This window comes from Mobula birostris, unplaced genomic scaffold (genome assembly GCF_030028105.1).
Source record: "Mobula birostris isolate sMobBir1 unplaced genomic scaffold, sMobBir1.hap1 scaffold_319, whole genome shotgun sequence".
Lineage (NCBI taxonomy): Eukaryota > Metazoa > Chordata > Chondrichthyes > Myliobatiformes > Myliobatidae > Mobula > Mobula birostris.
Genome location: NW_027276252.1, coordinates 509,539 through 536,507, shown reverse-complemented (window position 1 = coordinate 536,507; position 26,969 = coordinate 509,539). Strand labels below are relative to the sequence as shown.

At 52.4% G+C, this 26,969-nt stretch overlaps 1 protein-coding gene across 3 annotated transcripts in view; it reads right to left on the bottom strand.

Moving 5' to 3' along the window:
- LOC140192950 (kin of IRRE-like protein 1) overlaps positions 1-26,969 on the bottom strand; it is a 210,838-nt gene that overhangs the window by 59,258 nt on the left and 124,611 nt on the right. For all 3 annotated transcript variants that reach the window (XM_072250424.1, XM_072250422.1, XM_072250423.1), the window contains 3 exons: positions 7,892-8,040; positions 6,892-7,019; positions 3,962-4,088 (listed from right to left, as the gene is read on the bottom strand). In XM_072250424.1, coding sequence (XP_072106525.1) covers positions 3,962-4,088; positions 6,892-7,019; positions 7,892-8,040 — 404 coding nt within the window. The remainder of the gene's footprint in view (positions 1-3,961; positions 4,089-6,891; positions 7,020-7,891; positions 8,041-26,969) is intronic.

Sequence of the window (26,969 nt, the reverse complement as noted above, 5' to 3'; positions counted from 1 at the left end):
CAATATTTTTCCCAGGATGGAAATGTCAAATACTAAAGGGAGAGGTTTGTGAGAAGTGGAATGGTTACGAACTGAGTTTTTTTTAATGCCATGAGCAGTATGAGCCTGGAGTATGCTGCCAGGAGAGATGACAGAGGCAGATACAATAGCAGCATTTGAGATACACATGAAAAGGCAGGGAATGGAAGGGTACAGACCATGTCCAGGCAGATTTGATGGAATAGATTGGCAGCATGGTGGGCATAGACATAGTGGGCTGAAGGGCCCATTCCTGTATTGTTCTGTGTTCTACAATATTAAGTCATTGTAAACAGCATAGAATCAGGCCCAATTTATTCATCCCAACCAAGATTGTTGTCCCATGTTGGTCCCTTATGCCTGCCATTTCCATCCAAACCCTTTGCATCAGGACATCTGCCCAAAAGTCTTTTCACTGGCCCCTGGTTGCCCCTCAGTATCATTTTACATTTTACATTTTTCACTTCTCATGGGAGCGGACCTCTGTCCACTTACTTTAGATTTCCCTAGCCTGAGAAAAGAAGACCCTCATGATTTTTTACACCTCTGTAAGGTCACCCCGAGCCTTCTGTGTCTAAGAAAAACAGTTCCAGACTGTTCAGCAGCTGTATATATCTCAGGTCCTCCAATTCCGATGACACTTTTGTGAATCTTCCTGCACTGTCTCCAACTTAATCAGATCCTTCCTATAGCCAGCCAGAACTGCACACAATAGTCTCATGAAGGAACTTTATAGTATATAGAATAGCAGAGCAGAGTTCAAGCTCTTTGGACTATGACATTGTGCCAAGCTATATAAATCTACTCCAGGATCAATCTAAACTTGCTCTAACACACCCCATAACCTACATTTATCCTACATGTCGTACATTCCTGTTCCAATCAAAGAATCTCTTAAAGGTCCTTATTTGATCAGACTTTACCACCACACCCACCAGTGTGTTCCAGGCACCTACAACTTTCTGTTTAAAAAACCTATTTCTGACCTCCGCTTATCTTAAACAGATGTTCTCTGGTATTGGCAATTGCCACTCTGGATAAAAGATGCTGGCTGTCCATGTTTATGCTTTTCATCATCTTACACTTCTCTATCAAGTAGTCTCTCATCCTTCATTGCTCCAAAGAGAAAAGCTGAGGCTTGCTCAACCTTTCCTCATAAGACACGTTCTCTAATCCAACTAGCATCCTGGTAAATCTTATCTGAAACCGCTCTAAGGGTCCTATAATGAAGTGTCCAGAACTGAACACAATTATCTCCTGTCTAACCAGAGCTTTATAGAGCTGCAACATTACCTTGTGACTCTTGAACTCAATCCCTCAACTAATGAATGCCAGCACACTAAACACTTGATCAGAATTACAGGGAAATTGTTACCCTGAAGTTATAGGAGGTAAGTAACAGGGTGACAGGAGAAATGGAAATGTGAATAGGCCGTTAGCGCAGAGCACCCCTGTGACCATTCCCCTCAATAGTAAGTATACAGTTTTGGATACTGCTGTAGGGGATGACCTGCCAGGAGAATGCCATGGAGACAGGGTTATCGGCACTGAGTATGGATCTGTGGTGCAGAAGGGAAAGAGGCAGAAGAGGGGAGTGGTAGTGACAGGGGACTCAATAGTCTGAGGAACTGACAGGAGATTCTGTAGACATGAATGAGACACTTGAATTGTACATTGCCTCCCAGGCGCCAGGTTCAAGGATTCCGTCCACAGCATTTGAGAGGAGGAAGGAGAGCAGCCAGATGCCTTGGTACGTATTTTTAGGAAGCAAAAGTCAGATGTTCTTGAGAATTATGAGGTAACCAGGAAGGAGCTTAAGCAGGGACTTGGAAAAGAGTACATGAGAAGACTTTGATGAGTCAGAGTAAGGAAATCTCCAAGGTGTTGAACACATGCATGAAGAACAGGAGGATTACCACTCATGGATAACAGCAGAATCATACCTGGAGTCAAAGGAGGTAGGGGAGGACCTTAATAAATGATTTGCTTTACTGTTCACCAGTGATTAATGTAAATTCCATATAGAATAGGCTGATGTACTGGAGCATATTGATATTTAGAAAGAAGTGGTGTGGTAACTTTTGAAAAATATTAAAATAGCTAAGTCCCCGGGAGCAGATGGGATATACACCAGGTTACTCTAGGAAGCACGAGAAGAACTTGCACAGGCATTGACAATGATCCTTGCATCCTTCCTGGCCACAGGAATGGTAGAGAGGATTATAGAATGGCAAATGTCATTCCATCACTCAAGAAAGTGAATAGGGATAATCCTGGGAAGTATAGAAGTATAGAAATACAGTGAGTCGTATGTCTGCAGTGGACAAACTAATTGAAATAATTATTAGCAAAATGAAACAAGCATTTGGGGAAGCATAATCTTATAAGTGATGTTCAGCATAGCTTTGTGAGAAGAAGGTCATACCTCACAAGCCTGACTGACGTTTTTTGATGAAGGCAGATTGGTGGATGTGGTGTATATGGACTTTTGTAAGGTGTTTGGTAAGGTTCCATATGGAAACATTATTCAGAAAGTCAAGAAGCATGTGATCCATAGAAATTTGACAGCATGGATTCAGAAATGATTTACCCACAGAAGGGAGAGGGTAATAGTAAATGCAGTATATTCTGCCTGGAGGTAAATGACCAGCAGTGTTCTGCAGGGATCCATTCTGGAACCTCTGCTCTATAATATTTATGAATTACTTGGATGAAGAAGTGGAAGGGTGGAACAGTAATTTGTAGATGACTTGGTCAGAGGTCTCATCAATAGTGCAGCAGGTTGTTGTAGGTTGCAAAGGGATATGGCCATGATATAGAAGAAGGCAGAGAAGTGACAGATGGAGATCTATCATTTAGCAACTTTACCAAGGCCTTTGATGAAGAGCTGCACGTGAAGCTGGTCAAGGTGAAATATTTAAGGGGAAAATGAGAACTTTTTCACTCGGATGGTCATTAGAGTGTGAAATGAGCTTCAGCTTATGTTTGGGTTATTGTAGAAGATAAGAGATGAGGAGACATGTCTGCCATCCAACTAGGATGGTCAAGGTGAAGGGGAGGTTTCACTTCACTCCAGGTGCAGGTCAATGAAACTAGGCAGAAAAATAGTTTGGAAAAAACTGCTAGGCAAAAATAGATGGACCAAAAGTGAGGGACACCAAGGTTGGGCTTGGGTTTCTTTTTGTGGTTTGACAGAGATGAAGGGAGAAGACGCCAGACAGAAAAGGTCGTAGGATTCAACCCAGAGTGGGACCATGGTTCGACAAAGCCCACAGTGACATCAATTGACGATCGGTGACTTGGGGAAACAGTCAGCTCCAAATTGTGCACATTGGACTGTTTCATTAAACTAGGCTCTCTTCTTTTGTCTTGGTCTTTTCTTTTCTAACCCTTTAGTCAAATTAAGAATTATAAAGCTAAATCTTTACATTGCAAGCAGTGAACTGTCTGTTATCTTGTGGCATTCGTTTGTAACAGGGTAAGGAGTTCTACAGCACCCACACAAACAGGAGGTTTCCGGGTGGCTCGTGTCTCAATCACACATCTGGCAGAGCTGGAGATTGCCTTCCCTACACCTATGCAGCCAAGGAAATCAAGAGTGTTTCATACGTAAAGAGGAAGGTGTGAGGTGGAAAGAGGAAAGGGAGAGGTAAGAAGGGGAGAAGATGAAGAGGAGGTAAGGGGAAGGGGAAAGAGGGAGGGAAGGGAAAGGTGAGGGGAAAGGGATAGGGGAAATGAAGAGGACAAAAGAGGAGGGAGAGAAGAAAGGATGGGAAAAGTCAGAAGGGGGTATGGATGTGGGAGAAGGAAATGAGGAGATTAGGAGGGAGGAGAGAAAAGATAGACGGTGGAGGTGGAAGACCAATGGGGGATGGTGAGGGAGAATTGGAGGGGGTTGGGGAGCAAGAACAAACAATGGGAGAGGGGAGGACATTTAACTTACCATTGACCTTGAGGGTGACCTCCCTCTCACCAACCCCAATCCGCGGGACGATTGCCTTGCATACATACTGTCCTGCATCAGCCTGGGTGACCGCCTTCAGGTACAGCCGGTTACTGTTACTGAGCACCTGTGCACACCAAGGGGAACCAGTCAGTCTGGGTTCTACCCTCCCACACATTTCCCACCCACCCACACCTCCAAATCACATCGCACCCTGCACTCCCTCCCAGACAGACCCCGCTCACCTCTCCCAGATACTCCTCTCTGTTTCCACCCCTTCCCACCCTCCCAGACAGCCCCCAACCACCCTCACCACATAGCTACACCAGATTGCTCACCCACCCTCTAAAATGCAGTCTGGATTCCAGTTCTCTACACTGACCCACAGGCATTAAACCTCAATTCACAGCTCCCTACAAGGCTCCCTCCTCCCTGATCCATGTCCACTCCTCACACTCTCATCTGTTTGTCCTTGCACCCGAACCACACCCACTAGAAAATGGCCAACCAACCAAGGGGAGAGAGCAGATAGGAGATGCAGAAGAGAGGAGAGAGGAGAGGAGAAGGGGAACAGGATAGAAGGAAGGGAGTAGGAGTGAAGGGTAAGAAGGAAGTGGGGGAAAAAGGTGAAAGAGGTGACAGAGAGGGGCTGAGAGAAGGAGGAGAGAATGAGAGAGTGAGGAGACAGAAAGGGATAAAGGGGAGCAGGGGGAGAATGGGAAGGGCAGAGGGAAAGGGAGAGGGAAGGGAAAGAGAAGTGGAGGTTGAAGAGGGGGAGGAAGAGGAAGAGAGGAGAAAAGGGAAATGGGTGGGGGAGAGAGATGGGGAGAAATGGGAAGGAGAGATGGGGTGGGAGAGGGGGAAAGATGGGAGAGAGAGGGAAGGGAAAAGGGAGGGTGAGAGATATGGGACAGGGAGAGAAAGAGATGAGAGAGTGAGAGGGAGAGAGGGAAGAGAGGGAAAGGGGATAGGTAGCAAGAGGGAGTAGATACTGGGAGAGGGGAGACAGAGAGGGGTAAAGAAAGTAAGGGGTATTATGAGGGTGTTGTGAGAGACAAATAAGTGAGGGCTCAAGACAGAAGTGCAAGATGAGGGAAGGGAGCGTGTGAGACAGGTGAGAGAGAGAAGAAAGGAAGAAAGAGGAGATGGAGGGATAGGGAGAGAGAGAAAGGGGATAGTGAGAGAGGGAGAGTAGAGATTGGGAGAGAAAGTAGAGACTGGAAGTGGGAGAGAGAGGGATAGAGAAAAGAGAGAGGGTAGAGAGCTGGAGAGAAAGAAGGGAGAGCGAGATGGAGAGTTGAGAGAGAGGGGACAGTGAGGGGCAGATGGAGGTGAGAGTTGAGAAGGGGAGAGGGGGAAGAGATAGAGAGCTGAAGGGTGATACAGGAGGCAGAGAGGGACAGAAGGGGCAGGTGATTATAGCATGGGTGTTGAGACAGGTGAATAAGTGAGGGCTGGCGAGAGGGTGGAAGTGTGGATGTGAGAGACAGTTGAGAGACAAGAGAGGGGAGAATGTTGGAAGAATGAGGGATAGTGGGAGGAGAGGGCACAGTTTTAAGGTGCTTGGAAGCGGCTACAGAGGAGGTGTCAGGGGTAGGTTTTTTACGCAGAGAGTGGTGAGTGCGCGGAATGGGCTGCCCGCAACGGTGGTGGAGGTGGAAACGATAGGGTCTTTTAAGAGACTCCTGGATAGTTACACGGAGCTTTGAAAAATGGAGGGCTCTGGGTAACCCTAGGTAGTTTCTAAAGTAAGTACATGTTCGGCACAGGTTTGTGGGCCAAAGGGACTGTATTGTGCTGTAGGTTTTCTGTGTTTCTATGAGCGAGTGGTGAGGTGGAGCGGAGAGAGAGGGGGTTATCAGTGTGAGGAAAGAGGACTGGGGACAAAGGTGTGACAGAGAGATAGGGCAGAGATGGAGGTGAAAAGGGGTGAGAGGAGTGAAAGAGTGGTGAGGGGGAGAGGTGCAGGAGGAGGAGAGGGGTGATGAGGAGATAGGGCAGACAGTAGGGAGAGAGGGCGAAGAGATGAGATTGGGGAGAGGGTTTGAGGGGGGAGAGAGGGTGAGAGAAGGGAAGAATGAAGGGAGAGGGAAGGGTAGAGAGACGGGGACAGATGGGAGAGGGAGAGGTGGTGATAGGGGAGTGAAAGGGAGGATGAAGGGGAGAGAGAGGGGAGATAGAGGTTGAAGGAGACGGGGAGAGAGCTACAGAAATGGACAGTGAGAGAGAGAGAGAGTGGATAGGTAGAGATAAGGAGAGGAGATGGGGAAGAAGGGAGAGCGGGGTTGAGATGTTGGTTAGGGACAGTGGGAGAGGGTATGAGTGAAGTGAGTGAGGGAAGGGGGTGGTGTGAGTGAGCGTATGGAGGGTGTGAGGAAGGAGTGACCAACAGGGAAGACAGATTAAGAGAGCAGTGTGGGTATTGAGTGGGCTGTGAGGGGATGATATCAGGGGGTGCAGTTTGGGGCAAGAGAGGGTGGGGACAGGAGGAGGGGGGCAGAGGGAGAGGGGAGAAAAGGGGAGGGTTGTGAAGAGGTTGAGAGAGGTAGGGGTGCAGAGCAGGCAGAGTATAGAGAGGGAGTCAGGAGTGAGTGGGAGGGGGATGGAAGGGACAGTAAGGGAAAAGATGATGGTGGGGTGTGGGGGTCTAATGGAGAAGGAGATGGGGTGAGGGTCAAGAGGGGAGGAGAGCGGAAGGGAGTGGATGATAAAGAGAGAGAGGGAGTGAGTGAGAGGGCAATGATAGGGTGGGAAGGGAGGCAGAGGAAGGAGTGAGGGATGGGGAGTGGGGAGAGCTGTTGAGTCGGGGATAGTGGAGAAAAGTTGAAGGGAGGAGTGGAAGTCAGGATTGGAGGACCATCCACCATTGCACCCATCCACCAGCACCAGCCCCCCCCCAGCCTCCCACCCACCCCCCCCAGTCCCCGTACCACATTTGAGCCTTTCTTTGTCCAGGTCAGGGTCAAGGGCGGGTTGCCCACCCACACACAGCTCAGCACCACACTCTCACCCATGTTGGCTGTCTTCATCTCTGGTTCCTCTACCATCCGTGGTCCAACTGTGGGAAGGGGTGGGAGGAGGGGGAGAAGGTAGAGAGGGAAAGGGGAGAGAGAGAGAGAGAGAGAGAGAGAGAGAGAGAGAGAGAGAGAGGAGTGAGAGACAGAAAAAGACAGAAGGGATGGGGAGGGATGGGGGAGGGACAAAGAGAGAGGAGAAGTTAGAGATGGAATGGTGGGAGATACGAGAGATAGGGAGTGGAGAAGAAAGAAGCAAGAGAGAGAGTGGGCAAAGCAGTAGAAGGAGAGAGACTGAAGTAAGAGGGGGAGGGAGGGTAGGAGAGTGTATGTGAGGAGAGAGGGGGAGGGTGACAGGGCAGAATGAGAGGGGTGAGGGGGAAGAAAGAGAGATGGGGTGAAGAGAGAGGGATATGGGAGAGAAAGTGGGAAGGGTGTTGGGTGAGAGAGACAGTGGGAGAGAGATGGAGTTGGAGGGAGTGAGGGATGGGAGGGAGGGGGAGGAAGAAAGAGGGGTGGCAGAGAGGGCAGAGGAAGACGGGGAGGAAGTCAGAGAGAGATGGATGGAGAGAAAAGCATAAGTATAGGAAAGATGGTGAGATTGAAACAGTGGGAGTAGGAGTGAGGGAAAGTGATGGAAAGAGGAAGTGAGAGAGGACAAGGGAGTATTGCACTGCAGGGATGGCAGTGAGAGACAGGATTGAGAGAGGTGCGATGTGGGAGGGGAGCTTGTGGGACGAATTTTATATTAAATGAGGGGGGTTGGGGAGCAACCATGTTGAGTGAGGGGCGATGCAGAGATGCCGTGATGAAGACGGAGGGAAAACAGTGAGGGGATCCACGTGAGGGCAGGACAGTGAGGGAGGGGCAGTGGTGATGGAGTAGTGTAGTGAGGGAAAGCAGAGGCTTGACTTACACTCCACATCGACGAGGGAACTGACGTTCGTGCTGCCCTCTGAGTTCTGTACCTCACAGGAGACGGGCTCTGTGAAGTATGTGTGATCCACAGCTGTCTCGTACACACTGCCCCGGGCTCCCTCAATGGGCAGCCCGCCCTTCGCCCACCTGAGGGAAAGAGAATGGGAGGTGGAGGTCGAGAAGGGGGAAGGGTGGAAGAGAGCGCAGGGATAAGAAATGGAGAGGAAGATGGGGGAGGGAAAAACAAAGGGGAGTGAAATGGGTGTAAAAAGGTGCAGTAGATCAGCGGCTTAAGAAGGGAGTAGAGAAGAGGGTAGGTGGGAAAAGAGGGAGAGATGATGCAGAGAGGAGGAAAAGAGAAGGATAGTGATTGCAGGGATGTGGGGGAAGGAGGGGAGGGATAGGGAGAAGGGGGAAAGAGGGGAGGGATAGGGAGAAGGGGGAATGGAAAAGGAAGGCAAAGGGGAAGGGGAGGATCAGAGGGAACAGAGAGAATAACATGAATTTGACCAGTTCTGGTGTCAGTCCTTGCCCCCCAAAGCCATGTGGTGCCCAGAGTAAGGAGAGGTGAGGGCGACTCTGGAGTGGGGAGGGTGGGGTGAGATGAGATGGAAAGAGGGAGAGGCAATAGGGAGGGTCAGCGGTTACAGTACTGGTAAGTGGGAGAAAGCATGAAGAGAGACAAAGGAAAAGTGGAAAGGAGCAGGAGATGAAAGAGTGGCCAGTGTGAGTAGAATGGAAAGGGTGAAGGGGAATGGTGGTGTGGGACAACTTGGCAGTGGGAGTGTATCAGAAAATGGCAAGGACGGGGTGGGATGGGGAAGCTGAAGAGGGGGGGAGAGGGGGAGGACAGAAGGGGACTACTGGTAATAGACTGGTGAGACCGGGAAAAGGAGAGGCTGTGTGATTAGTCTGAGGGCTGTCACTGACAGTGGGATTAGTGTGAGGGCTGTTACAGTATGTTGGGGAGAGGGGAGGCAGTGGGATTAGTGTGAGGGCTGTCACAGTATGGTAGGGAGAGGGGAGGCAGTGGGATTAGTGTGAGAGCTGTCACTGACAGTGGGATTAGTGTGAGGGCTGTCACAGTATGGTGCGGAGAGGGGAGGCAGTGGGATTAGTGTGAGAGCTGTCACTGACAGTGGGATTAGTGTGAGGGGTGTCACTGACAGTGGGATTAGTGTGAGGGCTAACACAGTATGGTGGGGAGAGGAGAGGCAGTGGGATTAGTTTGAGGGATGTCACTGACAGTGGGATTAGTGTGAGGGGTGTCACTAACAGTTGGATTAGTGTGAGGGGTGTCACTGACAGTCAGATTAGTGTGAGGGGTGTCACTGACAGTGGGATTAGTGTGAGGGCTGTCACAGTATGGTGGGGAGCGGGGAGGCAGTGGGATTAGTGTGAGGGATGTCACTGACAGTGGGATTAGTGTGAGGGATGTCACTGACAGTCGGATTAGTGCGAGGGGGTCACTGACAGTGGGATTAGTGTGAGGGCTGTCACTGACAGTGGGATTAGTGTGAGGGGTGTCACTGACAGTCGGATTAGTGTGAGGGGTGTCACTGACAGTGGGATTAGTGTTTCACAGAGGGAATTGTGTAAGGGATGTCACTGACTGTGGGGAGAGGGGAGACTGTAGGATTAGTGTGAGGTCTGTCACAGGACGGTGGGGAGAGGGGAGGCAGTGGGATTAGTGTGAGAGCTGTCACTGACAGTGGGATTAGTGTGAGGGCTGTCACAGTATGGTGGGGAGAGGAGAGGCAGTGGGATTAGTGTGAGAGCTGTCACTGACAGTGGGATTAGTGTGAGGGCTGTGACAGCATGGCGGGGAGAGGGGAGGCAGTGGGATTAGTGTGAGGGATGTCACTGACAGTCGGATTAGTGTGAGGGGTGTCACTGACAGTTGGATTAGTGTGAGTGGTGTCACTGACAGTCGGATTAGTGTGAGGGGTGTCACTGACAGTGGGATTAGTGTGAGGGCTGTCACAGTATGGTGGGGAGAGGGGAGGCAGTGGGATTAGTGTGAGGGATGTCACTGACGGTGGGATTGGTGTGAGGGATGTCACTGACAGTGGGATTAGTGTGAGGGCTGTCACTGACAGTGGGATTAGTGTGAGGGGTGTCACTGACAGTCGGATTAGTGTGAGGGGTGTCACTGACAGTGGGATTAGTGTTTCACAGTGGGAATTGTGTAAGGGATGTCACTGACTGTGGCGAGAGGGGAGACTGTAGGATTAGTCTGAGGTCTGTCACAGGACGGTGGGGAGAGGGGAGGCAGTGGGATTAGTGTGAGAGCTGTCACTGACAGTGGGATTAGTGTGAGGGTTGTCACAGCATGGTGGGGAGAGGGGAGGCAGTGGGATTAGTGTGAGAGCTGTCACTGACAGTGGGATTAGTGTGAGGGCTGTCACAGAATGGCAGGGAGAGGGGAGGCAGTGGGATTAGTGTGAGGGATGTCACTGACAGTCGGATTAGTGTGAGGGGTGTCACTGACAGTGGGATTAGTGTGAGGGCTGTCACTGACATTCAGATTAGTGTGAGGGGTGTCACTGACAGTCGGATTAGTGTGAGGGGTGTCACTGACAGAGGGATTAGTGTGAGGGCTATCACTGACAGTGGGATTAGTGTGAGGGGTTTCACTGACAGTCGGATTCGTGTGAGGGGTGTCACTGACAGTGGGATTAGTGTGAGGGATGTCAGTGACAGTGGGATTAGTGTTTCACAGTGGGAATTGTGTAAGGGATGTCACTGACTGTGGGGAGAGGGGAGACTGTAGGATTAGTGTGAGGTCTGTCACAGGACGGTGGGGAGAGGGAAGGCAGTGGGATTAGTGTGCGGAGTGTCACTGACAGTGGAATTAGTGTGAGGGCTGTCACAGTATGGTGGGGAGAGGGGAGGCAGTGGGATTAGTGTGAGAGCTGTCACTGACAGTGGGATTAGTGTGAGGGCTGTCACAGTATGGCGGGGAGAGGGGAGGCAGTGGGATTAGTGTGAGGGATGTCACTGACAGTCGGATTAGTGTGAGGGGTGTCACTGACAGTTGGATTAGTGTGAGGGATGTCACTGACAGTCAGATTAGTGTGAGGGGTGTCACTGACAGTGGGATTAGTGTGAGGGGTGTCACTGACAGTCGGATTAGAGTGAGGGGTGTCACTGACAGTGGGATTAGTGTGAGGGCTGTCACAGTATGGTGAGGAGAGGGGAGGCAGTGGGATTAGTGTGAGGGATGTCACTGACAGTCGGATTAGTGTGAGGGGTGTCAGTGACAGTGGGATAAGTGTGAGGGCTGTCACTGACAGTCGGATTAGTGTGAGGGGTGTCACTGACAGTGGGATTAGGGTGAGGGCTGTCACAGTATGTTGGAGAGAGGGGAGGCAGTGGGATTAGTGTGAGGGATGTCACTGACAGTGGGATTAGTGTGAGGGATGTCACTGACAGTCGGATTAGTGCGAGGGGTGTCACTGACAGTGGGATAAGTGTGAGGGCTGTCACTGACAGTCGGATTAGTGTAAGGGGTGTCACTGACAGTGGGATTAGGGTGAGGGCTGTCACAGTATGTTGGGGAGAGGGGAGGCAGTGGGATTAGTGTGAGGGATGTCACTGACAGTGGGATTAGTGTGAGGGATGTCACTGACAGTCGGATTAGTGCGAGGGGAGTCACTGACAGTGGGATTAGTGTGAGGGCTGTCACTGACAGTGGGATTAGTGTGAGGGGTGTCACTGACAGTGGGATTAGTGTGAGGGCTTTCACTGACAGTGGGATTAGTGTGAGGGGTGTCACAGTATGGTGGGGAGAGGGGAGGCAGTGGGATTAGTGTGAGAGCTGTCACTAACAGTAGGATTAGTGTGAGGGGTGTCACTGACAGTGGGATTAGTGTGAGGGCTTTCACTGACAGTGGGATTAGTGTGAGGGCAGTCACAGCATGGCGGGGAGAGGGGAGGCAGTGGGATTAGTGTGAGGGATGTCAGTGACAGTCGGATCAGTGTGAGGGGTGTCACTGACAGTGGTATTAGTGTGAGGGGTGTCACTGACAGTCAGATTAGTGTGAGCGGAGTCACTGACAGTGGGATTAGTGTGAGGGCTGTCACAATATGGTGGGGAGAGGGGAGGCAGTGGGATTAGTGTGAGGGGTGTCACTGACAGTGGGATTAGTGTGAGGGCTTTCACAGTATGGTGGGGAAAGGGGAGGCAGTGGGATTAGTGTGAGAGCTGTCACTGACAGTGGAATTAGTGTGAGGGGTGTCACTGACAGTGGGATTAGTGTGAGGTCTGTCACAGTATGGTGGGGAGAGGGGAGGCAGTGGGATTAGTGTGAGGGATGTCACTGACGGTGGGATTAGTGTGAGGGATGTCACTGACAGTCGGATTAGTGTGAGGGGTGTCACTGACAGTGGTATTAGTGTGAGGGGTGTCACTGACAGTCAGATTAGTGTGAGGGGTGTCACTGACAGTGGGATTAGTGTGAGGGCTGTCACAGTATGGTGGGGAGAGGGGAGGCAGTGGGATTAGTGTGAGGGATGTCATTGACAGTCGGATTAGTGTGAGCGGAGTCACTGACAGTGGGATTAGTGTGAGGGCTGTCACAATATGGTGGGGAGAGGGGAGGCAGTGAGATTAGTGTGAGGGGTGTCACTGACAGTGGGATTAGTGTGAGGGCTTTCACAGTATGGTGGGGAAAGGGGAGGCAGTGGGATTAGTGTGAGAGCTGTCACTGACAGTGGAATTAGTGTGAGGGGTGTCACTGACAGTGGGATTAGTGTGAGGGCTGTCACAGTATGGTGGGGAGAGGGGAGGCAGTGGGATTAGTGTGAGGGATGTCACTGACGGTGGGATTAGTGTGAGGGATGTCACTGACAGTCGGATTAGTGTGAGGGGTGTCACTGACAGTGGGATTAGTGTGAGGTGTGTCACTGACAGTGGGATTAGTGTGAGGGCTGTCACAGTATGGTGGGGAGAGGGGAGGCAGTGGGATTAGTGTGAGAGCTGTCAATGACAGTGGGATTAGTGTGAGGGCTCTCACAGCATGGCGGGGAGAGGGGAGGCAGTGGGACTAGTGTGATGGATGTCACTGACAGTCGGATTAGTGTGAAGGGTGTCACTGACAGTCGGATTAGTGTGAGGGGTGTCACTGACAGTGGTATTAGTGTGAGGGGTGTCACTGACAGTCAGATTAGTGTGAGGGGTGTCACAGTATGGTGGGGAGAGGGGAGGCAGTGGGATTAGTGTCAGGGATGTCACTGACAGTCGGATTAGTGCGAGGGGGTCACTGACAGTGGGATTAGTGTGAGGGCTGTCACTGACAGTGGGATTAGTGTGAGGGGTGTCACTGACAGTCGGATTAGTGTGAGGGGTGTCACTGACAGTGGGATTAGTGTTTCACAGAGGGAATTGTGTAAGGGATGTCACTGACTGTGGGGAGAGGGGAGACTGTAGGATTAGTGTGAGGTCTGTCACAGGACGGTGGGGAGATGGGAGGCAGTGGGATTAGTGTGAGAGCTGTCACTGACAGTGGGATTAGTGTGAGGGCTGTCACAGTATGGTGGGGAGAGGAGAGGCAGTGGGATTAGTGTGAGAGCTGTCACTGACAGTGGGATTAGTGTGAGGGCTGTCACAGCATGGCGGGGAGAGGGGAGGCAGTGGGATTAGTGTGAGGGATGTCACTGACAGTCGGATTAGTGTGAGGGGTGTCACTGACAGTTGGATTAGTGTGAGGGGTGTCACTGACAGTCGGATTAGTGTGAGGGGTGTCACTGACAGTGGGATTAGTGTGAGGGCTGTCACAGTATGGTGGGGAGAGGGGAGGCAGTGGGATTAGTGTGAGAGCTGTCACTGACAGTGGGATTAGTGTGAGGGCTGTCACAGTATGGTGGGGAGAGGGGAGGCAGTGGGATTAGTGTGAGGGATGCCACTGACGGTGGGATTGGTGTGAGGGATGTCACTGACAGTGGGATTAGTGTGAGGGCTGTCACTGACAGTGGGATTAGTGTGAGGGGTGTCACTGACAGTCGGATTAGTGTGAGGGGTGTCACTGACAGTGGGATTAGTGTTTCACAGTGGGAATTGTGTAAGGGATGTCACTGACTGTGGCGAGAGGGGAGACTGTAGGATTAGTCTGAGGTCTGTCACAGGACGGTGGGGAGAGGGGAGGCAGTGGGATTAGTGTGAGAGCTGTCACTGACAGTGGGATTAGTGTGAGGGTTGTCACAGCATGGTGGGGAGAGGGGAGGCAGTGGGATTAGTGTGAGAGCTGTCACTGACAGTGGGATTAGTGTGAGGGCTGTCACAGAATGGCAGGGAGAGGGGAGGCAGTGGGATTAGTGTGAGGGATGTCACTGACAGTCGGATTAGTGTGAGGGGTGTCACTGACAGTGGGATTAGTGTGAGGGCTGTCACTGACAGTCAGATTAGTGTGAGGGGTGTCACTGACAGTCGGATTAGTGTGAGGGGTGTCACTGACAGAGGGATTAGTGTGAGGGCTATCACTGACAGTGGGATTAGTGTGAGGGGTTTCACTGACAGTCGGATTCGTGTGAGGGGTGTCACTGACAGTGGGATTAGTGTGAGGGATGTCAGTGACAGTGGGATTAGTGTTTCACAGTGGGAATTGTGTAAGGGATGTCACTGACTGTGGGGAGAGGGGAGACTGTAGGATTAGTGTGAGGTCTGTCACAGGACGGTGGGGAGAGGGAAGGCAGTGGGATTAGTGTGCGGAGTGTCACTGACAGTGGAATTAGTGTGAGGGCTGTCACAGTATGGTGGGGAGAGGGGAGGCAGTGGGATTAGTGTGAGAGCTGTCACTGACAGTGGGATTAGTGTGAGGGCTGTCACAGTATGGCGGGGAGAGGGGAGGCAGTGGGATTAGTGTGAGGGATGTCACTGACAGTCGGATTAGTGTGAGGGGTGTCACTGACAGTTGGATTAGTGTGAGGGATGTCACTGACAGTCAGATTAGTGTGAGGGGTGTCACTGACAGTGGGATTAGTGTGAGGGGTGTCACTGACAGTCGGATTAGAGTGAGGGGTGTCACTGACAGTGGGATTAGTGTGAGGGCTGTCACAGTATGGTGAGGAGAGGGGAGGCAGTGGGATTAGTGTGAGGGATGTCACTGACAGTCGGATTAGTGTGAGGGGTGTCAGTGACAGTGGGATAAGTGTGAGGGCTGTCACTGACAGTCGGATTAGTGTGAGGGGTGTCACTGACAGTGGGATTAGGGTGAGGGCTGTCACAGTATGTTGGGGAGAGGGGAGGCAGTGGGATTAGTGTGAGGGATGTCACTGACAGTGGGATTAGTGTGAGGGATGTCACTGACAGTCGGATTAGTGCGAGGGGTGTCACTGACAGTGGGATAAGTGTGAGGGCTGTCACTGACAGTCGGATTAGTGTAAGGGGTGTCACTGACAGTGGGATTAGGGTGAGGGCTGTCACAGTATGTTGGGGAGAGGGGAGGCAGTGGGATTAGTGTGAGGGATGTCACTGACAGTAGGATTAGTGTGAGGGATGTCACTGACAGTCGGATTAGTGCGAGGGGTGTCACTGACAGTGGGATTAGTGTGAGGGCTGTCACTGACAGTGGGATTAGTGTGAGGGGTGTCACTGACAGTGGGATTAGTGTGAGGGCTTTCACTGACAGTGGGATTAGTGTGAGGGGTGACACAGTATGGTGGGGAGAGGGGAGGCAGTGGGATTAGTGTGAGAGCTGTCACTAACAGTAGGATTAGTGTGAGGGGTGTCACTGACAGTGGGATTAGTGTTTCACAGTGGGAATTGTGTAAGGGATGTCACTGACTGTGGGGAGAGGGGAGACTGTAGGATTAGTGTGAGGTCTGTCACAGGACGGTGGGGAGAGGGAAGGCAGTGGGATTAGCGTGAGGGGTGTCACTGACAGTGGAATTAGAGTGAGGGCTGTCACAGTATGGTGGGGAGAGGGGAGGCAGTGGGATTAGTGTGAGAGCTGTCACTGACAGTGGGATTAGTGTGAGGGGTGTCACTGACAGTCGGATTAGTGTGAGGGGTGTCACTGACAGTCGGATTAGTGTGAGGGGTGTCACTGACAGTGGTATTAGTGTGAGGGATGTCACTGACAGTCGGATTAGTGTTTCACAGTGGGAATTGTGTAAGGGATGTCACTGACAGTGGGGATAGGGGAGACTGTAGGATTAGTGTGAGGTCTGTCACAGGATGGTGGGGAGAGGGGAGGCAGTGGGATTAGTGTGAGAGCTGTCACTGACAGTGGGATTAGTGTGAGGGCTGTCACAGTGTGGCGGGGAGAGGGGAGGCAGTGGGATTAGTGTGAGGGATCTCACTGACAGTCGGATTAGTGTGAGGGGTGTCACTGACAGTGGGATTAGTGTGAGGGCTGTCACTGACAGTCAGATTAGTGTGAGGGGTGTCACTGACAGTCGGATTAGTGTGAGGGGTGTCACTGACAGTGGGATTAGTGTGAGGGCTGCCACTAACAGTGGGATTAGTTTGAGGGGTGTCACTGACAGTGGGATTAGTGTTTCACAGTGGGAATTGTGTAAGGGATGTCACTGACTGTGGGGAGAGGGGAGACTGTCGGATTAGTGTGAGGTCTGTCACAGGATGGTGGGGAGAGGGAAGGCAGTGGGATTAGTGTGAGAGCTGTCACTGACAGTGGGATGAGTGTGAGGGCTGTCACAGTATGGTGGCGAGAGAGGAGGCAGTGGGATTAGTGTCAGAGCTGTCACTGACAGTGGGATTAGTGTGAGGGCTCTCACAGCATGGCGGGGAGAGGGGAGGCAGTGGGATTAGTGTGAGGGATGTCACTGACAGTCGGATTAGTGTGAAGGGTGTCACTGACAGTTGGATTAGTGTGAGGGGTGTCACTGACAGTCGGATTAGTGTGAGGGGTGTCACTGACAGTCAGATTAGTGTGAGGGGTGTCACAGTATGGTGGGGAGAGGGGAGGCAGTGGGATTAGTGTGAGGGATGTCACTGACAGTCGGATTAGTGTGAGGGGTGTCACTGACAGTGGGATTAGTGTGAGGGCTGTCACAATATGGTGGGGAGAGGGGAGGCAGTGGGATTAGTGTGAGGGGTGTCACTGACAGAGGGATTAGTGTGAGTGCTGTCACAGTATGGTGGGGAGAGGGGAGGCAGTGGGATTAGTGTGAGGGGTGTCACTGACAGTCAGATTAGTGTGAGGACTGCCACAGTATGGTGGGGAGAGGGGAGACAGTGGGATTAGTGTGAGAGCTGTTACTAACAATGGGATTAGTGTGAGGGGTGTCACTGACAGTGGGATTAGTGTTTCACAGTGGGAATTGTGTAAGGGATGTCACTGACTCTGGGGAGAGGGGAGACTGTAGGATTAGTGTGAGGTCTGTCACAGGACGGTGGGGAGAGGGAAGGCAGTGGGATTAGCGTGATGGTGTCACTGACAGTGGAATTAGAGTGAGGGCTGTCACACTATGGTGGGGAGAGGGGAGGCAGTGGGATTAGTGTGAGAGCTGTCACTGACAGTGGGATTAGTGTGAGGGCAGTCACAGCATGGCGGGGAGAGGGGAGGCAGTGGGATTAGTGTGAGGGATGTCAGTGACAGTCGGATCAGTGTGAGGGGTGTCACTGACAGTGGTATTAGTGTGAGGGGTGTCACTGACAGTCAGATTAGTGTGAGCGGAGTCACTGACAGTGGGATTAGTGTGAGGGCTGTCACAATATGGTGGGGAGAGGGGAGGCAGTGGGATTAGTGTGAGGGGTGTCACTGACAGTGGGATTAGTGTGAGGGCTTTCACAGTATGGTGGGGAAAGGGGAGGCAGTGGGATTAGTGTGAGAGCTGTCACTGACAGTGGAATTAGTGTGAGGGGTGTCACTGACAGTGGGATTAGTGTGAGGTCTGTCACAGTATGGTGGGGAGAGGGGAGGCAGTGGGATTAGTGTGAGGGATGTCACTGACGGTGGGATTAGTGTGAGGGATGTCACTGACAGTCGGATTAGTGTGAGGGGTGTCACTGACAGTGGGATTAGTGTGAGGTGTGTCACTGACAGTGGGATTAGTGTGAGGGCTGTCACAGTATGGTGGGGAGAGGGGAGGCAGTGGGATTAGTGTGAGAGCTGTCAATGACAGTGGGATTAGTGTGAGGGCTCTCACAGCATGGCGGGGAGAGGGGAGGCAGTGGGACTAGTGTGAGGGATGTCACTGACAGTCGGATTAGTGTGAAGGGTGTCACTGACAGTCGGATTAGTGTGAGGGGTGTCACTGACAGTGGTATTAGTGTGAGGGGTGTCACTGACAGTCAGATTAGTGTGAGGGGTGTCACAGTATGGTCGGGAGAGGGGAGGCAGTGGGATTAGTGTCAGGGATGTCACTGACAGTCGGATTAGTGTGAGGGGTGTCACTGACAGTGGGATTAGTGTGAGGGCTGTCACAATATGGTGGGGAGAGGGGAGGCAGTGGGATTAGTGTGAGGGGTGTCACTGACAGTGGGATTAGTGTGAGTGCTGTCACAATATGGTCGGGAGAGTGGAGGCAGTGGGATTAGTGTGAGGGGTGTCACTGACAGTCAGATTAGTGTGAGGACTGTCACAGTATGGTGGGGAGAGGGGAGGCAGTGGGATTAGTGTGAGAGCTGTCACTAACAGTGGGATTAGTGTGAGGGGTGTCACTGACAGTGGGATTAGTGTTTCACAGTGGGAATTGTGTAAGGGATGTCACTGACAGTGGGGAGAGGGAAGACAGTAGGATTAGTGTGAGGTCTGTCACAGGACGGTGGGGAGAGGGAAGGCAGTGGGATTAGCGTGAGGGCTGTCACTGACAGTGGAATTAGAGTGAGGGCTGTCACAGTATGGTGGGGAGAGGGGAGGCAGTGGGATTAGTGTGAGAGCTGTCACAACAGTGGGATTCGTGTGAGGGCTGTCACAGCATGGCGGGGAGAGGAGAGGCAGTGGGATTAGTGTGAGGGATGTCACTGACAGTGGGATTAGTGTGAGGGGTGTCACTAACAGTTGGATTAGTGTGAGGGGTGTCACTGACAGTCAGATTAGTGTGAGGGGTGTCACTGACAGTGGGATTAGTGTGAGGGCTGTCACAGTATGGTGGGGAGCGGGGAGGCAGTGGGATTAGTGTGAGGGATGTCACTGACAGTGGGATTAGTGTGAGGGATGTCACTGACAGTCGGATTAGTGCGAGGGGGTCACTGACAGTGGGATTAGTGTGAGGGCTGTCACTGACAGTGGGATTAGTGTGAGGGGTGTCACTGACAGTCGGATTAGTGTGAGGGGTGTCACTGACAGTGGGATTAGTGTTTCACAGAGGGAATTGTGTAAGGGATGTCACTGACTGTGGGGAGAGGGGAGACTGTAGGATTAGTGTGAGGTCTGTCACAGGACGGTGGGGAGAGGGGAGGCAGTGGGATTAGTGTGAGAGCTGTCACTGACAGTGGGATTAGTGTGAGGGCTGTCACAGTATGGTGGGGAGAGGAGAGGCAGTGGGATTAGTGTGAGAGCTGTCACTGACAGTGGGATTAGTGTGAGGGCTGTCACAGCATGGCGGGGAGAGGGGAGGCAGTGGGATTAGTGTGAGGGATGTCACTGACAGTCGGATTAGTGTGAGGGGTGTCACTGACAGTTGGATTAGTGTGAGGGGTGTCACTGACAGTCGGATTAGTGTGAGGGGTGTCACTGACAGTGGGATTAGTGTGAGGGCTGTCACAGTATGGTGGGGAGAGGGGAGGCAGTGGGATTAGTGTGAGGGATGTCACTGACGGTGGGATTGGTGTGAGGGATGTCACTGACAGTGGGATTAGTGTGAGGGCTGTCACTGACAGTGGGATTAGTGTGAGGGGTGTCACTGACAGTCGGATTAGTGTGAGGGGTGTCACTGACAGTGGGATTAGTGTTTCACAGTGGGAATTGTGTAAGGGATGTCACTGACTGTGGCGAGAGGGGAGACTGTAGGATTAGTCTGAGGTCTGTCACAGGACGGTGGGGAGAGGGGAGGCAGTGGGATTAGTGTGAGAGCTGTCACTGACAGTGGGATTAGTGTGAGGGTTGTCACAGCATGGTGGGGAGAGGGGAGGCAGTGGGATTAGTGTGAGAGCTGTCACTGACAGTGGGATTAGTGTGAGGGCTGTCACAGAATGGCAGGGAGAGGGGAGGCAGTGGGATTAGTGTGAGGGATGTCACTGACAGTCGGATTAGTGTGAGGGGTGTCACTGACAGTGGGATTAGTGTGAGGGCTGTCACTGACATTCAGATTAGTGTGAGGGGTGTCACTGACAGTCGGATTAGTGTGAGGGGTGTCACTGACAGAGGGATTAGTGTGAGGGCTATCACTGACAGTGGGATTAGTGTGAGGGGTTTCACTGACAGTCGGATTCGTGTGAGGGGTGTCACTGACAGTGGGATTAGTGTGAGGGATGTCAGTGACAGTGGGATTAGTGTTTCACAGTGGGAATTGTGTAAGGGATGTCACTGACTGTGGGGAGAGGGGAGACTGTAGGATTAGTGTGAGGTCTGTCACAGGACGGTGGGGAGAGGGAAGGCAGTGGGATTAGTGTGCGGAGTGTCACTGACAGTGGAATTAGTGTGAGGGCTGTCACAGTATGGTGGGGAGAGGGGAGGCAGTGGGATTAGTGTGAGAGCTGTCACTGACAGTGGGATTAGTGTGAGGGCTGTCACAGTATGGCGGGGAGAGGGGAGGCAGTGGGATTAGTGTGAGGGATGTCACTGACAGTCGGATTAGTGTGAGGGGTGTCACTGACAGTTGGATTAGTGTGAGGGATGTCACTGACAGTCAGATTAGTGTGAGGGGTGTCACTGACAGTGGGATTAGTGTGAGGGGTGTCACTGACAGTCGGATTAGAGTGAGGGGTGTCACTGACAGTGGGATTAGTGTGAGGGCTGTCACAGTATGGTGAGGAGAGGGGAGGCAGTGGGATTAGTGTGAGGGATGTCACTGACAGTCGGATTAGTGTGAGGGGTGTCAGTGACAGTGGGATAAGTGTGAGGGCTGTCACTGACAGTCGGATTAGTGTGAGGGGTGTCACTGACAGTGGGATTAGGGTGAGGGCTGTCACAGTATGTTGGAGAGAGGGGAGGCAGTGGGATTAGTGTGAGGGATGTCACTGACAGTGGGATTAGTGTGAGGGATGTCACTGACAGTCGGATTAGTGCGAGGGGTGTCACTGACAGTGGGATAAGTGTGAGGGCTGTCACTGACAGTCGGATTAGTGTAAGGGGTGTCACTGACAGTGGGATTAGGGTGAGGGCTGTCACAGTATGTTGGGGAGAGGGGAGGCAGTGGGATTAGTGTGAGGGATGTCACTGACAGTGGGATTAGTGTGAGGGATGTCACTGACAGTCGGATTAGTGCGAGGGGTGTCACTGACAGTGGGATTAGTGTGAGGGCTGTCACTGACAGTGGGATTAGTGTGAGGGGTGTCACTGACAGTGGGATTAGTGTGAGGGCTTTCACTGACAGTGGGATTAGTGTGAGGGGTGTCACAGTATGGTGGGGAGAGGGGAGGCAGTGGGATTAGTGTGAGAGCTTTCACTAACAGTAGGATTAGTGTGAGGGGTGTCACTGACAGTGGGATTAGTGTGAGGGCTTTCACTGACAGTGGGATTAGTGTGAGGGCAGTCACAGCATGGCGGGGAGAGGGGAGGCAGTGGGATTAGTGTGAGGGATGTCAGTGACAGTCGGATCAGTGTGAGGGGTGTCACTGACAGTGGTATTAGTGTGAGGGGTGTCACTGACAGTCAGATTAGTGTGAGCGGAGTCACTGACAGTGGGATTAGTGTGAGGGCTGTCACAATATGGTGGGGAGAGGGGAGGCAGTGGGATTAGTGTGAGGGGTGTCACTGACAGTGGGATTAGTGTGAGGGCTTTCACAGTATGGTGGGGAAAGGGGAGGCAGTGGGATTAGTGTGAGAGCTGTCACTGACAGTGGAATTAGTGTGAGGGGTGTCACTGACAGTGGGATTAGTGTGAGGTCTGTCACAGTATGGTGGGGAGAGGGGAGGCAGTGGGATTAGTGTGAGGGATGTCACTGACGGTGGGATTAGTGTGAGGGATGTCACTGACAGTCGGATTAGTGTGAGGGGTGTCACTGACAGTGGTATTAGTGTGAGGGGTGTCACTGACAGTCAGATTAGTGTGAGGGGTGTCACTGACAGTGGGATTAGTGTGAGGGCTGTCACAGTATGGTGGGGAGAGGGGAGGCAGTGGGATTAGTGTGAGGGATGTCATTGACAGTCGGATTAGTGTGAGCGGAGTCACTGACAGTGGGATTAGTGTGAGGGCTGTCACAATATGGTGGGGAGAGGGGAGGCAGTGGGATTAGTGTGAGGGGTGTCACTGACAGTGGGATTAGTGTGAGGGCTTTCACAGTATGGTGGGGAAAGGGGAGGCAGTGGGATTAGTGTGAGAGCTGTCACTGACAGTGGAATTAGTGTGAGGGGTGTCACTGACAGTGGGATTAGTGTGAGGGCTGTCACAGTATGGTGGGGAGAGGGGAGGCAGTGGGATTAGTGTGAGGGATGTCACTGACGGTGGGATTAGTGTGAGGGATGTCACTGACAGTCGGATTAGTGTGAGGGGTGTCACTGACAGTGGGATTAGTGTGAGGTGTGTCACTGACAGTGGGATTAGTGTGAGGGCTGTCACAGTATGGTGGGGAGAGGGGAGGCAGTGGGATTAGTGTGAGAGCTGTCAATGACAGTGGGATTAGTGTGAGGGCTCTCACAGCATGGCGGGGAGAGGGGAGGCAGTGGGACTAGTGTGATGGATGTCACTGACAGTCGGATTAGTGTGAAGGGTGTCACTGACAGTCGGATTAGTGTGAGGGGTGTCACTGACAGTGGTATTAGTGTGAGGGGTGTCACTGACAGTCAGATTAGTGTGAGGGGTGTCACAGTATGGTGGGGAGAGGGGAGGCAGTGGGATTAGTGTCAGGGATGTCACTGACAGTCGGATTAGTGCGAGGGGGTCACTGACAGTGGGATTAGTGTGAGGGCTGTCACTGACAGTGGGATTAGTGTGAGGGGTGTCACTGACAGTCGGATTAGTGTGAGGGGTGTCACTGACAGTGGGATTAGTGTTTCACAGAGGGAATTGTGTAAGGGATGTCACTGACTGTGGGGAGAGGGGAGACTGTAGGATTAGTGTGAGGTCTGTCACAGGACGGTGGGGAGAGGGGAGGCAGTGGGATTAGTGTGAGAGCTGTCACTGACAGTGGGATTAGTGTGAGGGCTGTCACAGTATGGTGGGGAGAGGAGAGGCAGTGGGATTAGTGTGAGAGCTGTCACTGACAGTGGGATTAGTGTGAGGGCTGTCACAGCATGGCGGGGAGAGGGGAGGCAGTGGGATTAGTGTGAGGGATGTCACTGACAGTCGGATTAGTGTGAGGGGTGTCACTGACAGTTGGATTAGTGTGAGGGGTGTCACTGACAGTCGGATTAGAGTGAGGGGTGTCACTGACAGTGGGATTAGTGTGAGGGCTGTCACAGTATGGTGGGGAGAGGGGAGGCAGTGGGATTAGTGTGAGAGCTGTCACTGACAGTGGGATTAGTGTGAGGGCTGTCACAGTATGGTGGGGAGAGGGGAGGCAGTGGGATTAGTGTGAGGGATGTCACTGACGGTGGGATTGGTGTGAGGGATGTCACTGACAGTGGGATTAGTGTGAGGGCTGTCACTGACAGTGGGATTAGTGTGAGGGGTGTCACTGACAGTCGGATTAGTGTGAGGGGTGTCACTGACAGTGGGATTAGTGTTTCACAGTGGGAATTGTGTAAGGGATGTCACTGACTGTGGCGAGAGGGGAGACTGTAGGATTAGTCTGAGGTCTGTCACAGGACGGTGGGGAGAGGGGAGGCAGTGGGATTAGTGTGAGAGCTGTCACTGACAGTGGATTAGTGTGAGGGCTGTCACAGAATGGCAGGGAGAGGGGAGGGCAGTGGGATTAGTGTGAGGGATGTCACTGACAGTCGGATTAGTGTGAGGGGTGTCACTGACAGTGGATTAGTGTGAGGGCTGTCACTGACAGTCAGATTAGTGTGAGGGGTGTCACTGACAGTCGGATTAGTGTGAGGGGTGTCACTGACAGAGGGATTAGTGTGAGGGCTATCACTGACAGTGGGATTAGTGTGAGGGGTTTCACTGACAGTCGGATTCGTGTGAGGGGTGTCACTGACAGTGGGATTAGTGTGAGGGATGTCAGTGACAGTGGGATTAGTGTTTCACAGTGGGAATTGTGTAAGGGATGTCACTGACTGTGGGAGAGGGGAGACTGTAGGATTAGTGTGAGGTCTGTCACAGGACGGTGGGGAGAGGGAAGGCAGTGGGATTAGTGTGCGGAGTGTCACTGACAGTGGAATTAGTGTGAGGGCTGTCACAGTATGGTGGGGAGAGGGGAGGCAGTGGGATTAGTGTGAGAGCTGTCACTGACAGTGGGATTAGTGTGAGGGCTGTCACAGTATGGCGGGGAGAGGGGAGGCAGTGGGGATTAGTGTGAGGGATGTCACTGACAGTCGGATTAGTGTGAGGGGTGTCACTGACAGTTGGATTAGTGTGAGGGATGTCACTGACAGTCAGATGTCAGATTAGTGTGAGGGGTGTCACTGACAGTGGGATTAACGTGTGAGGGGTGTCACTGACAGTCGGATTAGAGTGAGGGGTGTCACTGCCAGTGGGATTAGTGTGAGGGCTGTCACAGTATGGTGAGGAGAGGGGAGGCAGTGGGATTAGTGTGAGGGATGTCACTGACAGTCGGATTAGTGTGAGGGGTGTCAGTGACAGTGGGATAAGTGTGAGGGCTGTCACTGACAGTCGGATTAGTGTGAGGGGTGTCACTGACAGTGGGATTAGGGTGAGGGCTGTCACAGTATGTTGGGGAGAGGGGAGGCAGTGGGATTAGTGTGAGGGATGTCACTGACAGTGGGATTAGTGTGAGGGATGTCACTGACAGTCGGATTAGTGCGAGGGGTGTCACTGACAGTGGGATAAGTGTGAGGGCTGTCACTGACAGTCGGATTAGTGTAAGGGGTGTCACTGACAGTGGGATTAGGGTGAGGGCTGTCACAGTATGTTGGGGAGAGGGGAGGCAGTGGGATTAGTGTGAGGGATGTCACTGACAGTGGGATTAGTGTGAGGGATGTCACTGACAGTCGGATTAGTGCGAGGGGTGTCACTGACAGTGGGATTAGTGTGAGGGCTGTCACTGACAGTGGGATTAGTGTGAGGGGTGTCACTGACAGTGGGATTAGTGTGAGGGCTTTCACTGACAGTGGGATTAGTGTGAGGGGTGTCACAGTATGGTGGGGAGAGGGGAGGCAGTGGGATTAGTGTGAGAGCTGTCACTAACAGTAGGATTAGTGTGAGGGGTGTCACTGACAGTGGGATTAGTGTTTCACAGTGGGAATTGTGTAAGGGATGTCACTGACTGTGGGGAGAGGGGAGACTGTAGGATTAGTGTGAGGTCTGTCACAGGACGGTGGGAGAGGGAAGGCAGTGGGATTAGCGTGAGGGGTGTCACTGACAGTGGAATTAGAGTGAGGGCTGTCACAGTATGGTGGGGAGAGGGGAGGCAGTGGGATTAGTGTGAGAGCTGTCACTGACAGTGGGATTAGTGTGAGGGGTGTCACTGACAGTCGGATTAGTGTGAGGGGTGTCACTGACAGTCGGATTAGTGTGAGGGGTGTCACTGGACAGTGGTATTAGTGTGAGGGATGTCACTGACAGTCGGATTAGTGTTTCAACAGTGGGAATTGTGTAAGGGATGTCACTGACAGTGGGGATAGGGGAGACTGTAGGATTAGTGTGAGGTCTGTCACAGGATGGTGGGGAGAGGGGAGGCAGTGGGATTAGTGTGAGAGCTGTCACTGACAGTGGATTAGTGTGAGGGCTGTCACAGTGTGGCGGGAGAGGGGAGGCAGTGGGATTAGTGTGAGGGATCTCACTGACAGTCGGATTAGTGTGAGGGTGTCACTGACAGTGGGATTAGTGTGAGGGCTGTCACTGACAGTCAGATTAGTGTGAGGGGTGTCACTGACAGTCGGATTAGTGTGAGGGGTGTCACTGACAGTGGGATTAGTGTGAGGGCTGCCACTAACAGTGGGATTAGTTTGAGGGGTGTCACTGACAGTGGGATTAGTGTTTCACAGTGGGAATTGTGTAAGGGATGTCACTGACTGTGGGGAGAGGGGAGACTGTCGGATTAGTGTGAGGTCTGTCCACAGGATGGTGGGGAGAGGAAGGCAGTGGGATTAGTGTGAGAGCTGTCACTGACAGTGGGATGAGTGTGAGGGCTGTCACAGTATGGTGGCGAGAGAGGAGGCAGTGGGCTTAGTGTCAGAGCTGTCACTGACAGTGGGATTAGTGGTGAGGGCTCTCACAGCATGGCGGGGAGAGGGGAGGCAGTGGGATTAGTGTGAGGGATGTCACTGACAGTCGGATTAGTGTGAAGGGTGTCACTGACAGTTGGATTAGTGTGAGGGGTGTCACTGACAGTCGGATTAGTGTGAGGGGTGTCCACTGACAGTCAGATTAGTGTGAGGGGTGTCACAGTATGGTGGGGAGAGGGGAGGCAGTGGGATTAGTGTGAGGGATGTCACTGACAGTCGGATTAGTGTGAGGGGTGTCACTGACAGTGGATAGTGTGAGGGCTGTCACAATATGGTGGGGAGAGGGGAGGCAGTGGGATTAGTGTGAGGGGTGTCACTGACAGAGGGATTAGTGTGAGTGCTGTCACAGTAATGGTGGGGAGAGGGGAGGCAGTGGGATTAGTGTGAGGGGTGTCACTGACAGTCAGATTAGTGTGAGGACTGCCACAGTATGGTGGGAGAGGGGAGACAGTGGGATTAGTGTGAGAGCTGTTACTAACAATGGGATTAGTGTGAGGGGTGTCACTGACATGGGATTAGTGTTTCAACAGTGGGAATTGTGTAAGGGATGTCACTGACTCTGGGGAGAGGGGAGCCTGTAGGATTAGTGTTGAGGTCTGTCACAGGACGGTGGGGAGAGGGAAGGCAGTGGGATTAGCGTGATGGTGTCACTGACAGTGGAATTAGAGTGAGGGCTGTCACAGTATGGTGGGGAGAGGGGAGGCAGTGGGATTAGTG